General features: G+C 32.3%; 1 protein-coding gene across 1 annotated transcript in view; it reads right to left on the bottom strand.

Moving 5' to 3' along the window:
* The window catches only part of LOC142347951 (von Willebrand factor A domain-containing protein 3A-like), a 708547-nt gene that overhangs the window by 16545 nt on the left and 674059 nt on the right, over window positions 1-17943 (bottom strand). Inside the window, exons 16-21 of the mRNA XM_075399116.1 lie at window positions 12170-12288; window positions 8374-8474; window positions 7206-7472; window positions 6674-6857; window positions 6109-6278; window positions 5691-5852 (exon numbers count right to left, since the gene is read on the bottom strand). Of these exons, the coding sequence (XP_075255231.1) occupies window positions 5691-5852; window positions 6109-6278; window positions 6674-6857; window positions 7206-7472; window positions 8374-8474; window positions 12170-12288 (1003 nt within the window). The remainder of the gene's footprint in view (window positions 1-5690; window positions 5853-6108; window positions 6279-6673; window positions 6858-7205; window positions 7473-8373; window positions 8475-12169; window positions 12289-17943) is intronic.

The raw sequence follows: 17943 nt of genomic DNA, 5'->3' as shown, positions 1-17943 counted from the left end.
AATAATAATAATAATAATAATAATAATAGTAATAATAATAATGAATTTCACTAAAATTGGTTTCACCAAGCTTAGTAAGTCCCTAACGGGGCTTGAATTTGATTTCCCTCAAACACTGTCCATCCATATGGGTATGATTTGTAATTAAAATTCTTCTTAGCTAAATCAAATAGATATTCTTTGACTTCTCTTTTGAATTTGGGAGGACTTGAATATGGCTTATAGTTGGGAAAATCAGGCGCCAGTGAAATCCAATTGTTGAAGTTTGTAACTCGGTAGAAAAACTTAGATCAGCAACGCTGGCGATTACATTCGTTTGAGTATAAAATATTTTCTCGTTTGATCGTGCTTTCGGATGTCTATTCCTTATTTGCCAAAATTGCTCTGCCTCAAGTGGAAGTTTTCTTGTCAAAATTCTGTTTAAAACTAAGAGATCCAAAAAGACAAATTGATATGTGATCGGAAGTAAATTTACTGATCGAAGACAATCATTGTATTATTTCTCAGTAAACTGAATTAATATCAGTAAATTCTTTATCAGTATTCTTTATCAGTGAATTCTTTATCAGTATTAGAAAAATTGGCTTAAAAAGGACGCCAGGGTAGCATAAAGTTCCTAAAAACTAAAAAAATTTAGAAATTGGAACCTCCCCAATGACAACATCAACGAACCCTCTTATTTTTGTTAATTGATTTATACAATCATTATAGATATAAAACAAGGAAGGTCGGTAACGTGCGCCCACAAATGTGTGTTTTTTAAAAATCTAGCTTAAAACCTGCATATAGTAACACTAAACACGCCCACAGACATCGTTTTGAGAACAATTTGGAATTGAGCTTTTCCCAAATTGAAGAGCCTGGCCATTAATAGACTATAAGTATTAACAGGAATTACAAATTTTGGCAACATTATGATTTTTCGACATAGACGCACAGGCTTATTACATTACTGTCATGTAAAAGGAAGTATTAGCACAAATTGGGTGAAAAACTTATGTTCTCTGACGTATAGACAATTGAGAAGAAAAAGGAACTCAAGCAGACAAGAATTATCAATTTATATCCAAATGACGTCTCATTTGTCCAGACAAAACATCACGTTTGTTTTATACAACGGCTTCTTGCTTAAAATAATGGTTTACTGGCTTTGATTCTACGAGATTTCATAAAAATTTTTGGTGATTCAGGAATTTTGCCCAAATTTGAGTTTAATTTTTCAAGTGTTTTGTCACATTAGAAAACAAAATGCAAGTCCCATTGTCGTTTAATGTTGACTTAATTATTTATAATTATTATACCTTTTTGTTTAATTAATAGCTCAGGACTTTAATGGATTGGACACTGATTTTATGCATTTCGAAGTTTTCATTGTTTTCATTTTGTGTTGTTCTTCATGAGTTGTAAGGCATAATCCGGATAATGAGAGGTCCAGTGACTTCTTCTGGAGTTATTAATAGACCTATTTAATGATTTAAGTTGACAGCCAATGATTTTCAGCACTTAATTTTTTTTTGTTTTTTTGAAATATAAAAACATTTTCAACTTCAAATTTTGTTCCTTTTTTGTATACTTGTCGCCTAGTCTCATTAAAGGCAGGCCCCATATGTTTTTAAGTAATGATATTTTGACACTGTGAATTATTTTTTTAAAATATACAATGAGTTTTAGTCGTAACTAATGTCTGATTTTGTTGAGTTTTTGTTTGTCTTGTCGCGTAGTCTTATTAATGGCATAATTCATCGGCCCTGAAACGGCATTGTTTAATTCGTTTAATGGCTTGAGTTGATTGGAACTTTTTTATTCAATTGCCATTTGTTTTCGAGATAACTGTAATTGTTTGGAAGTTCTCTATCTCATCCTGTTTTGGAAATCAATTAAATCAAAAAGGTGGATGAGCGGGTCCAGAACATTATGTGCGAACGCACATTACACCGCCTCCTTTATTTAGACACTGTTGTCACTGGACCATTTTTACCAACTACGTAAGATTGCAGCTCAAAATGTCGATGTCATTGTTTCAAGGCGGGGGGAGCCTTTATTCAGATTTTTTGTTCCATCCCTTCAAACATATTTTGGTGTCAAAATACTTAATGCCTGCCTGGTTTTTTTGTTAAATCAATTTTGACCGATTGATATTTTTTGCGTAGTAAAAGAAAAAAAGATAACTGGTCTTTTTCTAGACTTTATTGAACTATTTATATATATATATATATATATATATATATATATATATAATTTGGCTCTGAGAAAAATAAACGTTTCAGAACGTGAAATTTTAAAATATTTTTTAAAAAATTATTATGAGAAAATTTCCAGTTCTGAGATGTTTGTTTTCATTTCAAAGTCAAAATAACTAAATAAATAAATAAATATATATATTTATATATATATATATATATATATATTTATATATATATATATATATATAAATAGTTCAAAATAGTCTAAAAAAGACCAGTTATATTTTTCTCTTTTTGTACGCAAATATCGATCGGTCAATATTGATTTAACAAAAAACCAGGCAGGCATAACGTTTTCTGACACCAATATACGTTTGAAGGGAATAAACCAAAAACTGAATAAAGACTCACCGCCTTCAACCATTGACATCGGCATTTTTAGCGCATAATGCAATCGTATTTAGTTGGTAAAAATGACTCAGTGGCAATAGTGTCTAAACAAGGAGGCTCGGTAATGTGCGTTGGCACATATCTCAAAGTTATCTCAAACACAAATGGTAAATGAAAAAGAAAACTGTTATAAACTCAAAACATTAAACCAATTAAACAATGTCGCTTCAGGGCCGATGAATTATGTCATTAAACAGACTACGAGACAAGACAAACAAAAAATCGAATAACTAAACCAAACATTACTTACGACTAAAATTCAATGTATATTTTTTAAAAACACACACAATTCACAGTGTCAAAATAGCATCACTTAAAAACTTATGGGACCTGCCTTTAATGAGACTAGGCAACAAGTAGACAAAAAACAAAAAGGGAAGTTAGAAAAAAATTTTATTGTTTGAAAAAAAATCAAAGTCCTGAAACTCATTAGCTGTCAACTCAAAACATTAAATAGGTCTATTAATAATCGCTAAAGAAGCCACTGGACCTCTCATTATCCGGATTATGTCTGACAACTCATGAAAGAACAACACAAAATGAAAACAATGAAAACTTCGAAAAAAAAAATAAAATTAGTGTCCAAGCCATTAAAGTCCTATTAACTATACAAAAAGTCGATAAAAATAAATCGGTCTGCATTAAACAACAATGGCACCTGCATTTAGTTTTCTAATGCAACAAAACACTTCAAAATAAACTCAAATACGGGCAAAAAGTCCTGAAATAAAAAATTTTTTATGAAATCTCGTAGAATCAAAGCCATTATTTTAAGCATGAAGCAGCTAAAAATATTTGAAAATTCATTTCAACAATAAGGAAAGCCACCATTGATGAATCTAAGCTCCAAACGGAAGAAATAAGAAAGACAAATAAAAAGTCGGAAAACTAAAAAAAAACAATATTTTAAGTAAATCAATTCAAAGCCATGAAAACCATTAGCTATGGACGTAAATCCTTGAAAAGGTTAATTTTTACCTCTAAAAAACGTGGAACCTTTAATTATACAGAATATGTCATACGACTACAAGCAGAACGCCAATTATAGGCAAAAGTCAAAAATTCAACTAAATTTCGAGAGAAAAATTTGTTGAAGCCGTTAAAACCAAAACCTATTTACTAAAAACATTATGTATGTTCAAATGCACTTTTTTAAAACCGTTTTGGTAATATGTGATCTGTAATTAACTTAAAAAAGTGGCATAACTTTTGAGATAAAAAAGTACAAAACCAAAATAAATGGACAATTGTACAAAAAAAGAAAAATATGAAAAACTCTTAGTCTCAAAGTCAAAAAACCACTTCTTAAAATGTAAAACGCAGTGAAGACCAATTTGTAATTCACTAGAAGATGATAAGACCTCGCTGTTGGAATTGAGCTGAAACTTGACAGAAATAAGATAAAAATGTGGCAAAATCTCAAAAATCTACTATTTTTTTGTTTTGCAAACCATTTTTTTTGATAGTTATAAAAAAGCTTTCAACTAAGAGAACTAAATATATTAACTTTTAGCTCCATGGTGTTCCAATTAGCGATGTCATTAAAGAGACTAAAACTTTAGATTACAAAATTAGAACAAAAAAAATTTCAAAAAAGATACATTTTTCCGCAAGCAAAGTTTTAAAGCCATAGATACCTAAAATGACATCATATAAATTGATTGGACTTCATTTGCGCGTCAAGAAGATCTTTCGGCAACTGCGAAAAAAATGAAGTCATTCCAGTGTTTTAGCATTCCGGTAAAAAAAATTCAAGGAAACAAAACAGCTGAAAAAGTGAAAAAAAAAAACAGAAAAACAGCAACCTGGACCAAATGGACCTGAACCACAAAATTGGTTAAAAAAATTACTGCTTAAAATTATTGCTTGGTCCAAAAACAGGCGTTATGATTGCTGTAGTCCTCTGGAAACAGATAAATGTTCCAAATGTCAGCGAACTACAATAAACTGAAATCATTCCGGTGTTTTAGAATTCCGGTAAGTAAATTCAAAAAAACAAAACAGCTGAAAAACTGAAAAAATACACATAAAAACAGCAACCTGGAACAAATGGAACTGAACCACAAAAATGGTAAAAAAAATTACTGCTTAAAATTATTGCTTGGTCCAAAAACAGGCGTTATGATTGCTGTAGTCCTCTGGAAACAGATAAATGTTCCAAATGTCAGCGAACTACAATAAACTGAAATCATTCCGGTGTTTTAGAATTCCGGTAAGTAAATTCAAAGAAACAAAACAGCTGAAAAACTGAAAAAATACACATAAAAACAGCAACCTGGAACAAATGGAACTGAACCACAAAAATGGTAGAAAAAAATTACTGCTAACATTATTGCTTGGTCCAAAAACGGGCGTTATGATTGCTGTAGTCTTTTGGAAACAGATAATTGTTCCAAATGTCAGCGAACAACAATAAATTGAAATCGTTTCGGTGTTATAGAATTCCGGTAATTAACTTCAAAGAAACAAAAAAGCCAAAAAAATGAAAAAAATAAAAAGAAAAAATAGCAACCTGGACCAAATGGACCTGGACCGAAAAATGGTCCAAAAATTAATGATTGGTCCAGAAATTGGCCTTATTATTGCTGCAGTCCTTTGAAAACAGATAATTTTTTCAAATGTCAGCGAACATAATTTGACGCAAAAAATTCAGTATATCAGATTTCGGATCTAATTGTTCTGCAACTTTATTTTGTCTTTAAAATTAAAACCATTAACAGTTTTGTTAACAATTTTAACATATTTATAGTAAAATTGACCATAAAATTTCGCAAAAAAGCGGAAAATGTGAACAAAAATAACTGAAATCACAAAACTTTAAAGCTCGATAACTCCGTGGAAAAACCGAAATTCAGAAAAAAATCTTTTTAATTCTATATTCTACGCTGGACGGGCCTTTTAATGACACCACTCAACTCTGTACGATCAATATACCGATCGGCCAAAATTGACTGAACAAAAAACCCGTTTGAGTATATAGTTCCTCTCCCATCAAGGGTGGTCGGAAAAATAGCACGATATAATATTGTTAGCAGAATAAGAAAGCAACAGGCTCACTGATTTGGAAGACATGTTCTCCTCCAAGTCCGGAATGATCACTTTTTTCACACTTTTCCTCACTTTCGGTTTCTGGTCCAGTATGGTGGGGTACTGCTGGAATACTTGACCTTTGTCTGTTTCACTACCACGGACTCCTTTCTCATCCGTGTAGAAACTGGCCTGTAGTCAAAATGGCAACATTATTTACAAAGCCGAATAAAAGGATACCAAGCTTAAAAATAGGGTCAACCTCAAAAATTAAAAAAAAAATCAGCTCAAAGCCGTACATAAAAATTTGCTGCAAGACATTGAATTTTCCAACATTTCAGCGCAAAATTCTTACAGAATCTTGCAAAAATTTCAACAAAAGCAGTACGTGTCTAGACCGCAGGACCTTCTCGTACTTCGAACATTGAATAAATCGATAGACACTGGCCTTGTTAGCCCGGACAGAGCTCGATCTCTTGGCACTGGTAGGTTGTGTCTTGAACCCAGGCGGCAGCAAACCTTGGTCGAAGTTGGAGCTGTGGGATAAAGATGTTGGGGGGATAATGCCTTGACGGGTTGCGTTCACATTTGCTGCAGGTTTCCAGTTCGGTTTGGAACCTTCAGAAACAGAAAATTAAAAACATCTATGTTCCCTTGAATAATCTCGTTCCCCAGACATCTGCAAAGCATGTACTAACATGAAGTCCGGACCTCAAATTCATATCAGGAAAATTAAATATTTCAAACGTCGAATATTTGGAATGCTGTTTGCATATAAAAGACTCTGTGTACAATATTTCAACGACGCTGAATAATAATAGCAGGCGAGGCATTTTGGGCGCAAGATTTTGATTTCTAGGCACAATTTCCGCGATGAAATGCTCTTAATAGAAGTTAGACACGAATCCGATTTTTTTTCACGTCGAAAAATCATTAAAAGATGCTTTGAAATTCAAACTTTGGTTTCTATCTTGAAGTTGAAAATTGAACATAGTATGAACGTATCATAGTACCAGTGCTTGTGGAGGGTCTGGACTCGCCCAGCTGGGGTCTGGAAGCCTGTTGTCTGGCTCGGCTGGATTTGGTCTCCTTCGGCGGTCCTATTGGCTTCCTAGATTTAGGCGCTTCTATGGCCTGCATTGGGACTACATCTAATTGTGGGTACTTCCTTCGAAGAGCATCGATTAGAATGACGCTCTACACAAAACAATTGAAAAAATCGAGGAAAATAAGAGAATGGATTTGTGAAACTGTACTACGAGAAATAAGGATTTTCAATAAGGAAGGCGCTTAAATGCCATTTTGCAGTGCACCATTTAACATAGGCTAACGTGTTTGCCGTAAATGCTAAATCAATAAAAATGGATATAAAGCCAACATCAGCTTCAAGCTTAACGTGTAAAAACCAAACAAACTATGGACAATTTTAAAAGAATCAAAACGATACATTAATTGGCCATCCTTCTAGATATTGACCGGGAATGGGCAAAAAGAATCCGGGCTATATATTATATAAAAGAGACCTAAATTATTAGTTTATCCAACCTTTTCAGAAAAGTTGACAGCCTTGTCTATCTCATGGAAGAGTAACTTGGTATCATCACTCTCGATCACCCCAGTTTCCCTGAACCAGTGAAACCTCCCTCCGGCTGCGTGTGCCATATCTCTCAAGTAGTCAGCTGTCTCCCTGATATTGGAGTACCTGCCTGGAACCAGACCCTCAATAGTGTTATCGTCTATGTTGTAGAGAAGAGAGTGGACCTTGACATTGAGAGCTTCGTGCACTTCACTCGCGTATGAACACGCCACTTGCTGAAAGGAGATACTGCAAGAAAAAAGAAGCACTACTGTATGCATCAAGGTAATGTGTCGAGATGTTATCGCCAGCGCCATTGTTTGTTAAAAAAAATTGTGCCAATCTGTTTTTCTTCTTTTTGGAAAGCGATAGATCAACATTTAATTTGAATTGCGCCAATTTGTGGAATTTGGCGGTGAAAGTCAGAAATTATATTACTATTAACTAGTATAATAGTTCCTTTGTCGCATTTAGAAACTTGGAGACGATTTTCTTGAGAGTAAAGACAGTTACAAGAATGAAGTAATGTGTAAGCGAAGCCCAATAGGGCTTCGCTCCATTTGATTTCGCGGCCCTTAAAAACTGGTTAACAAGGACATAAGAAACAACGTTAATATGCACTATGACAATTTGACGGATAAACGTCCAAAAACCTTATGAGGTGTCTCAATGAAGGTTTTATGAATAAAATGAAAATTTAGAAAAGATGACAAAACTTGAATACTTTTTGCCTCAGTTCATCAACCCTTGTGGGTATTAAAATGACAGAGTTTTATAACCAACAGGGGATTGATTTTAAAAGCTACCAAAAAAGAAAAAAACGTTAATAGTTTACAATCAAACTAAGTTATTTGTATCCAATAAAAACAAAAGTAAAACATAAAACACAAAATTTTTGCGATTGGGATGCCGAAAGCTCCAAATCAGTTTTTACTAAAGACGCGAACTTCATGAAATGAACAAATAATATAAATAAGACCTTAAATCTGCTGCTGCACAATTATTTGTCTAGGATGGCAAAACATTTGTGAGGATTTCGAGGACTTGAAGAACTAAGAACCGGGTAGCCAAAGTCTACTCGAAGGAAGCTCCTTTCTACCACTATCTGAATGATTTTCGCGGGAGGACTTGACTGACCTTGAATTGGTCTGGTACCCCACTAGTGAAGACATAAAGGGCATCCACACTCTGGCCCTCCTTCTTGTCAGCCTCGTTCTCAAGGGCAGCCCTCAAAGCACCTGCAACAACTTCCAGAGATATTTGTTCCGACCCCTCTTGAGGGGGTGAGGAACTATATACTCAAATGGGTTTTTTTGTTCAGTCAATTTTGGCCGATCGATATATTCATCGTAGACTGGTATCATTAGAAAGCTTGTCCAGCGTAGAATATGGAATTAAAAAGATTATTTTGATTTTCGTTTTTTACAGGGAGTTTATCGAGGTTTAAACTTTTGAGAAAATAGAGTGAATTCCGTTGATTTTATTCACATTTTTCGGAATTTTGACAGAAAAATTTTGCAAATTTTGCTAAAATTTGTTAGAATTTTTATAAAAAAGTTTTGTTGATTTTATTTTTAAGGACAGAAAATATCGTCGGCTATTTCTACTTAATTTCTTTGTCAAAAAATCTGGCTAAACATTTCAAGATTTAGACTTTTTCATCAAAAACAGCACGAAATAAGTTTCTTCAGTCCACTTTGACTAAGTTTGCAGGAAGTGCACACCCAAACACCATTCACACAGTCTTTATAGATTCCAAAGAAAGCAATTTCTATTAGAACTTCCGTTGAGAGTGCTCTGTAATTAAAATTAAAGCCGTTTCGTGCTAACTTTACTCGTTGATTATCAAAAACGCAGCATATATTTTTGATTTTTAACAAATAAAATATCTCTATCTATGACATTCGAAAAGATAGATGATCTGAATGGACAAACAACATTAGCAGGGCGAGTTTTGGACCAATCTTGGACCGTTAGAATCCAAAAAAAAATCTGGATTGTAATCAGTCGGTCTTTTTTATAACAAAAATTTGATAATTTTATGTTAATTAAAAAACAGAACATTTCAAATCAAAGCTTACTAGTGATAGGTCCAATTGGCTTCCTAATTAGCTCCAAATTATTGTATCTAATTTGTTACTTGCAATACGTGAAAGCTTATGGTTGTTTTGACTTTTAAAAAAATTTGATTTTTAAATAAAAAATGGCTTATTGAACTTTGCCTCCATTTTTTTCTTTCTTTGTCAATTTGCAGCTTAGTGTCAGCAGTGAAAGAATGCTTCTTCTTTCTACTGATTTCAAATTCAATCTTTAATGAGGTTTTACGCCTTAAGTTATGGTTTTCTGGCTTTGATACTACTAGATTTTACATTTTTAATGTTTAGCTTTTTGCCCATTTTTCATGTCTTCTAATTTTGTCGCATTATCACGTTATTGACAGTTCATATATCACATTATTGGCTTCCAAAATAAGGCACAATTGATAATATCAAAATCCTTAAAGATTTAAATTACGGTTTTAACGGCTTCGACACTACTTTCTCGAAGAATTTAATTGAACTTTATAACCTCGTTTTTAACTGTCGTTTTTACTTTGTCTTTTTAGTTGTATGAAATATAATGTACAAGGACCCCGTCTCATTGGCTTTCATGGAAGAATAGATGAGCCGATATTCTGACATTAGTAGATAGCTGATGGCTTTCATGACTTTGAAAACAATTGTTTCCAAAATTAAAAAAAAACACAATAATTTCGAAATTTGGTTCCTTTTATTGTCTGTTTGTTGCCTAGTCTCGTTATTTACAGGCCAAATTTGACATTATTGTTGTCAAAAGAAGTTGTCAAAAACGATATGTTTTTAAAAAATTCGTTATGCTTTTACTGGTTTCGACACAGGTTTTTTACAAAAAAAAAATTTAATTTTTGATTTTTGTCATATTTGACGTTCTTTTTATAGACGCAAGACACATTCTGGATATTTGCAAGTCTCAGGGGCTTTCTTTGGAAGAATAATCAAACCTATTTAATTATTTCTTTTTGTAATTAATTCGAAAAAAAAACAAGTCTTACTTAATTTTGCCTTTTTTCTCCTTTTTGTCTACTTTTTAACTAGTCTCATTAATGATAGATCACATTATACTATATCAGAGTTCAAAAATGGTGCAATCGAACATAGTTTGGGGGCCAAATTATGGCTTTACGGCTTCGAAAGCGTTTTCTGGCAAGTTTTAATTGATTTTTTTGTTTGTTGTCTATTTGTTGTTCTTTTTGTAACAGCATAAACAATGTAATACCAACAGTTGTTAATCCCCTTATACAGAAGCATTCGTAGCCTTATATTTTAGTTGATTTCTAATGGTTTTCATTACTTTGAATTTAATTTTTTTTAATAATCATAAGCGAATTTTTCAACCTTACAGTTTTTGTTCTTTATTGTCTAACTGTTACCAAGTCTTATTATGGACTGGTCTCATATCTTTTGTGGCAAGTTACAAGTTTTTTGTTTAAATTCAGTTTTATCTGACCATATTATGGCATTGTTATCAAGTTTTGTTTTTTAAAACGGACATAAAGTTTTTGATGTAATTAATGTTTGTTGTTGTTGTTAGATTTTGCTGTTCGTCTTGACTCGCTTTCTTAATATTGGCATATCTCAATAATTTAAAGCATCATTTTTTACTCCACTGAGTTATTTGCTTTTATAGGCTATCTTTTCGTTCATACAACAATTTTTTTTTTGAAAAATAATTGAATTTTTGGGTTTTTCTATCTGTTCTTCATTTACTGGAGAATTATGTCAAAATTGTGGATGAGCGGGGTCGGAACCTTACGTGCAATCGCACATTACCAAGCCTCCTTGTTATGTTTAGAAGAGTAGTATAAACAGCTGACTAGAACCTCAAGGGGGGCACTATGTATTAAGATAGGGAATGGAGAAATTGTCCCCCTACGGGGGACACTTAGGGGGACATTTACCAAAATGATTTGAAATCGCCATAGCCTATCTTAAAACATGTGGGTCACCCCCCGGGCAGCTCCGTCCCTCTATATACTACTTAGGAGGTAGGTTGACAGAGCTTTTCCATCAACTAAAAGACCGGTATGGCTAAATGGTGTCAAGACAATTTACCCTATTCCATTTTACACAGAGCCATTACTCCTAGCCTGCCATTTTACCCAATGTCAACTTTGTTTTAGCCTATTTACCAGAACAACTATTTAGCATAAACCGGCCCGTGGTACTTGATATGAAGCTATCACAACCGAACATGGGTTTATATTGTCCACTTAAGTATGGTAAAACAGTATGCTATGTGCATTAGTGAATGCTAATTTGTAATCGGATTATTGAGCGAAAAGATCAAAGGGCATTGAGTAATTTGGCATTGAGTATAATGGCGTTGGGTATAATGGCAATGGGAAAAATGTAATTGGGTTTTTGTCATGTAACCCCTAGGTTGCGATAAACTGGCGCTTTTTGGGTATTTAAACTAACTATTCTAATATCATATACCTTTCTTATGCAACTAATTTAATTTTTTTCTACATTTTTTTCCGATTCATTCGGTTATTATTATTATTATTCGTTGTTCGATTAAAATCCATTAAACAATTTTAGATTTCAATTAGAACAACTATCTTCCACTGATTTGCTCTCGTGTCCTATTCGTCAATCTCATGATTACCTAAGTCAATTCCATGTTTTCCAAACAATCACTCGCGTTGACAATACCTGGGAAAATGCTTCAGTAAGGGAAAAATATTACTTTCAAAAGATTAGTTTTCTTTCTCGCGATTTGGCCATTATTATTAGCAGCAAATATTCGCATTAAAATTTCAGGTAAGCAATATTCGCAGACCTCAAAATCACTAGTTTTGCAATTTGGTACGGGCTCTGCGGTGATATGAGGTGAGAGTGTGTGTCTACTGTACCTAGGAGATTGCGACTGCCTTCACAGTCGAGACCCAGCACCCACTTCCAAGCAGACTGCAAATTCTTCTCAGTCGGTGGCATCATTCGAGGCTTCCACATATCAGTCTCACTCCCGTATCTACACAAACATCAACATCAGCTCATCATCATTTCGTTACGGTGAACAATTAGTCCTTGACTCACAGCTTTTTAGTAACTAAGTTCTTTTGCAACCTTTATCGCTGGAAACGGAGTTCTGCTCCAGAACCGAATGACGCAGTCTATATCCCTAATGACTCACCCATCTAGACTGGACAGCCAACATCATCATAAAATAACGCCGCAAACAAAAATTATAAAAGACAGGGCCAGTATGTCCAATTTGCTTGGAAAACACTCGAAACGACTTATGGCTTGAACAAAGGCTTCTTATCACTTTCGGAAACATTGACGTCAAGGTTTCTTAACCCCTCAAAACATTCATTTTTTAAACACAAAGCGTCCATATAGGGCATCAAAATATGTCCAGCAGGTAAGTAATGTGTATATGGTGACCTCCGCGCCATAGAGTCGCGATACGGTCACCATATACACATTACTCTAATTCACTTTATATATCCACTACTCTATATTCACTTCTTTTATATTTTAAATCTATAATTTCTTGTCTCACTTAGTGCAAACCACTAGTACAGAGTTAAGCTGGTAATTAACAATTATCAGACGGATAGTTCGGGTTCTATCCCCACTGACTCCAGTGGACGTCCCCAGATACTAGTATAAAACTAGTGAGACCGTGTAACAAGCACGTAAAACCAACTTGCGAAAATCTGTGAAGCCACTTTGTGGATTGTTGTAACCACTTTGTGGACAACTTGAATAAAAAACCAGCTTAACTCTTTCATAAATTTTAACTTTTTGCTAATATTTTATAAAAATTAATTAACTGCGAAGCAGCTTCACTGGTAAAACCTAAATTCACCAATACTATCTCTAATACCTTTATCATCAAATGGATCAATAGCTATTTTATATTGTTCCTTAGTTTCTAAATGATGTCTATTGCTAACAATAGTATAATTAGTTACATATTTACTTTTACCTTCATATATAGCACTAGTATAATCTTCCAAAATAATTTGGTTTCTAATAGTAGCTTTTGTTATTCCTTTTAACTTCTTTTCTTCTTCTCCTTTAACTGTATTAAAACAATATGCTTTAGCTTCAAGGAAACAAGCTTCTATAATAGTATCATTAGGTATTTCATCTTTCATCTTACCTAACTCATTATTATGTAAAATATCTTCTATCTTATTCATTTCAGTTTCTATATTACTATCTAAAGGAACATTTATGTTTATAAATATACTATCTTTATCTGTGTAATGATAACTACAATCTAATTCTTTTTCAAAATAATCATATATGGCTTTATACATATATAGCTTAGCTTTTTCTAATATAACAAAACCTATATAATTAAACTTATCTAATTTTACATTACCTCGAGTTTTATGTACAGCTACTAATTCATTATCGAATTCCACAGCATATTTAAAACTAATATTTTCTACTAAATTTATATACCTATCTACATCATTAACTAACTCTATATCTTGTCTATTATATACATTTTCTATTGTTTTTCCATAGAAGGCATTATTCATCAGTTTAAAGAATACATCTCCAAATTTATCACCTTTAGCTTTAGCTTCTTTTCTTTTCCGTATATTAAACTCAATATAGGGCTTTAACCATTCTCTCTTACTATATTCTAACTTTTGCTTAATTGTAATATCTTCTAATTTCAAACCATGATCTAAATACCAATCTAACATCTCTCCATCTATTACATAGTCTACCTTATCTGTTAATTTTAGCATAAACTTCTCATTAGGTTTATATCCTTTCTTTTTATTTACATTTTGATAATCTGTAAATTGATCTACACATGCTTTTGTTTTCTCAGGGAAGAATGGATACTCATTTGTTTTCTGTTTCAACTCATCACTATACTTAATATCAATGGTATAGATATAACCTGTGTTAGAGCTAGATCTATGGTAGCCCAATTCTTCACATACTTTAATCTTACCAGTAGGTAAAGCTTGAACCATAGCAGAAGCATATAATGAGTTGAAGTCTAAATATTTTAGATAATTCTCTTTCCCAGTATACTCAGGATCTATACCTTTATTCATACATTTTGCCTGACAATCACCTAATACTGAAGCTTACCCACCTCTAATACCATGTTGTATTGTATCATAAATATTAACTGTATTTTCTTTATAATACTTAAGTCTAACATTAGTATATTTCAACCCACACAACCAGGTTAACCCAGGAGTAGAATATGTGTAACATGGATCTATTTCATAATATTCTAAACACATAGCTCTAAATTTCTCGAATACATCAACTGATAATAATACATCTGTTTTAAGATATAACATCATATAGTTCTTTATTGTCTCACATTTAGTATCTTTCCAACAATCAATTGCTTGCTTATATTCTTTATCCGTAATACCACTTTGTTTCAACTTAGAAAAGAATGCTTCCTTAGGTGTTAATGTTGTTTCATGTAGTTTATCTATACTATCAAACCATTCATATTGGAATATACCATTACGTCTTTCTAAGCCACATTTATTTAATGTTATACATTCTTCATTACTCAATGTCTTACTTAGAGCATCTAAGCTAAGTGGATGGAAGAACCTAAACATATCTAAAGCTTTAGAATAACCCATATCAATACTAATATAATTCTCATCAGTTTTAGTTAATACTTTAAGTCTAATGGGACCCTTACCATGGTGTTTCTCACCCATCTTCTTTGCTAGTTTAGTTATAAATAGGTGATTATCATAACTAGAAGAATTAAATGCATATATTGGTACGAATGTATTCTTAGCTTGGAGGTTACATTTATTGTGAGCATATCCTCTAAATTTACCATTTAGATGATTATGATCCCTAACGATGTCTTCACCCAAGTTCTCATAACAATAATAACATCTACTTTATAACGGAGTAATACAATCTTCTTTCAATGGAATATTTATACTAAATATATCTTTAAATAATTTATTATAATGATCTACTCTATCCACAAACCAATCTACTACTTTATCACCACAGTTACATTCATACTTATCTTCTAATATATCAGGATAGTCACTTTTTATATATAAACCACAAGCAATAGGAATGTGTTTACCATCTTTTATTATACATTCAAAATCATAATACATAGCAAACGGTACTCAAACTTATCAAACTTTAGGTAATCAACTTTATGGAATGTTCTTCTACCTATATGTTTCTGTGTATTACATAAATTCAAATGTTTATTTAATGCATCTTCGGTTCTAAATGATACACAACATTTTAGACATGGATAACATTTATTATGATTAGATGATGTTCTTAATAGGAATGATACATCTTTACATAGGAAGTAATGATTATCCCAGTATAATACGTTACATTCTTTATGATCATTGTGATTAATTAATACAGGATTAATAGTTTTATTTTTATTTAGATTGAATACATTAAATAATACTTTATCTTTATTTAGTTCTTGTATTTTCTTTAAGTGATAATAATCATATGGAGGTGTGACCCCATTTGGTAATTTTATCTCATTAATATATTCCGTTTTATTATATTTACTAACTCTATTTGGATGATCTTTAGCAGGATGCAGATAGGCAATTAGACACCATAGCAAACATTTATTATCAGTATTATGTATATTAAGTATATATCTAGACGTGAATGGTAACTCAGTATCACATCCACCACTAGGATAAAACCTATGTATATACATTGTTCTTTTGATAAATCTTTGCATACTCCTTCCAGATTGATTCATTTCTTGTTCCTGCATTCTTGTTTCTAGTTCCCCATTCAATAAATCCAAGTCATGTGCACCATTATATTGCCTAGTCATGTACCTAAAGGTGAATTCGTTTTCTTCTAATTTATCATCCGTAGGTTTTGTATACTTAACTACATCGAAGGTGTTAAATTTAATATGGGGATGTATGTTATGCAATGACTCCAGTATATTCAAGAATTTAGGATCTTCATAATTACTACTAGTTATTATTATTTGATTATGCTTCATATTATGATCTAATCCTAACTCACTAACTTTATCGCTCCACTTCTTATCATCAAGTTTTTTCTGTTTAACATTTTCTTTATGTTCATCTGATCCACTGTGTTCCTTTTTATTGTTATATCTGGTAATACATATATTGCAATATCCTTCAGTTATATTATGGGTCTCTGACCATGTTTCACCATTATCTTTATCTATATCTTTATATTTACCATTAACATTATCCAAATGCATCTTTGTTTTTAAATGCTGGTCAACACTACATTGACTCAGAGTAGTCTTGCATGTTACACAATCAAACTTAATCCCGTTCTTTACTATTTCCTCATTAACTAGTCTTACCTTGTTCCTACCTTTTAATGTTGTTACATAATTATTATAAGCAGTATTATTATCAAGATACATATCACAACTATCACAAAACTTTATTCCATCTAGTTCAGGATACTGCTCATCCAACTTTTGTTCTATATCTTCATTAGTAACTTTTATTCCATCCTCATTAGCACTCTCAATAATTTTACGTCTATTATATAATCGCTCATTCTTTTTATGTTTAAGTGACTGAATGTGTCTGTTATAATTCTTTCGAGTTATCTCTTCATCACATTCTTCACATTTAATCTTATTTGTTTTAGGCTTTTGGACATAGACAAAATCATCAGATGAATCTGAGTCTAAATCTGAATCTCTAGATTGATCTAAGTCATTAGATTGATCTAAGTCATTAGATTGATCTAAGTCTTTTGATTGATCAGTGAAACTGCTTCGCAGATCCAAATCTGGAAAGTATTTTGCTTCTGCCTTTCGCAATGACTCACGCATATCTTCTTCTCTTTGTTTTAATTTTGCATCCTGTTTATCATACGACTCCTTTATTTCCTCATTTACACGATTAAACCTTCTGATTGATTCTAAAGATTTTTCTAATTCTATCTTTTGTCTTTCCTTATCTACTGGTTTGATTTCTTCCCTTGGTTTGTTTTTAATTTTTAACATTTGGACCGCCATGCTAGTAGAACTAGATTGAGCTTTCTCACTTCCAGATTGGACATGTCCACTTCCAAATTAGACTTGTCCATGAGATTGAGCTCGCTCACTTCCAGATTGAAATTCTCCATGAGATTGAGCTTGTTCACTCGTGGAATGAATGTAACCGGTATAATCTTGTTGACTCATTTTTATATGCAAAATTTTGAAACAATATTATTTATATAGCTTTTCAATACTATAAAAATGATTAGTATCAAATGTGATAAATGTAAAAATAAGGCCTTGTGTTGGCGTTGTGATGAGTGTCAAAGTAAACCATTCCAATGTTTTGTATGTAATAAGATTATAACATATAGAGACAGACATAATCATTTGCAAGTGCACTTTAATAATCCCAATCAATATTTAGTATGCAGAATGTGTAAAGTAAATAAACACATCTCTCAGTATAGATTTAAACATTTCTATTGTAGGTTATGCATATATCTCCATAGATATAGGTTTCATCATAAAAAAGAAAGATTCTTAGAACAAGCAAAAAAAATATAATATTGAAGTAAAGCTATAACTAATTATATTATATTTATTAAAGAATTAACAATTATTGACGATAGAAAGTTTATTGAAGCCGCTATTAGATTATATAATGCATTGTGATAATTA

This window comes from Convolutriloba macropyga, chromosome 10 (assembly GCF_964194025.1).
Source record: "Convolutriloba macropyga chromosome 10, txConMacr16.3, whole genome shotgun sequence".
NCBI classification, from domain to species: Eukaryota; Metazoa; Xenacoelomorpha; order Acoela; family Convolutidae; genus Convolutriloba; species Convolutriloba macropyga.
The sequence above is the reverse complement of the archived record's forward strand: the minus strand, read 5'-3'. Positions and strand labels throughout refer to the sequence as shown.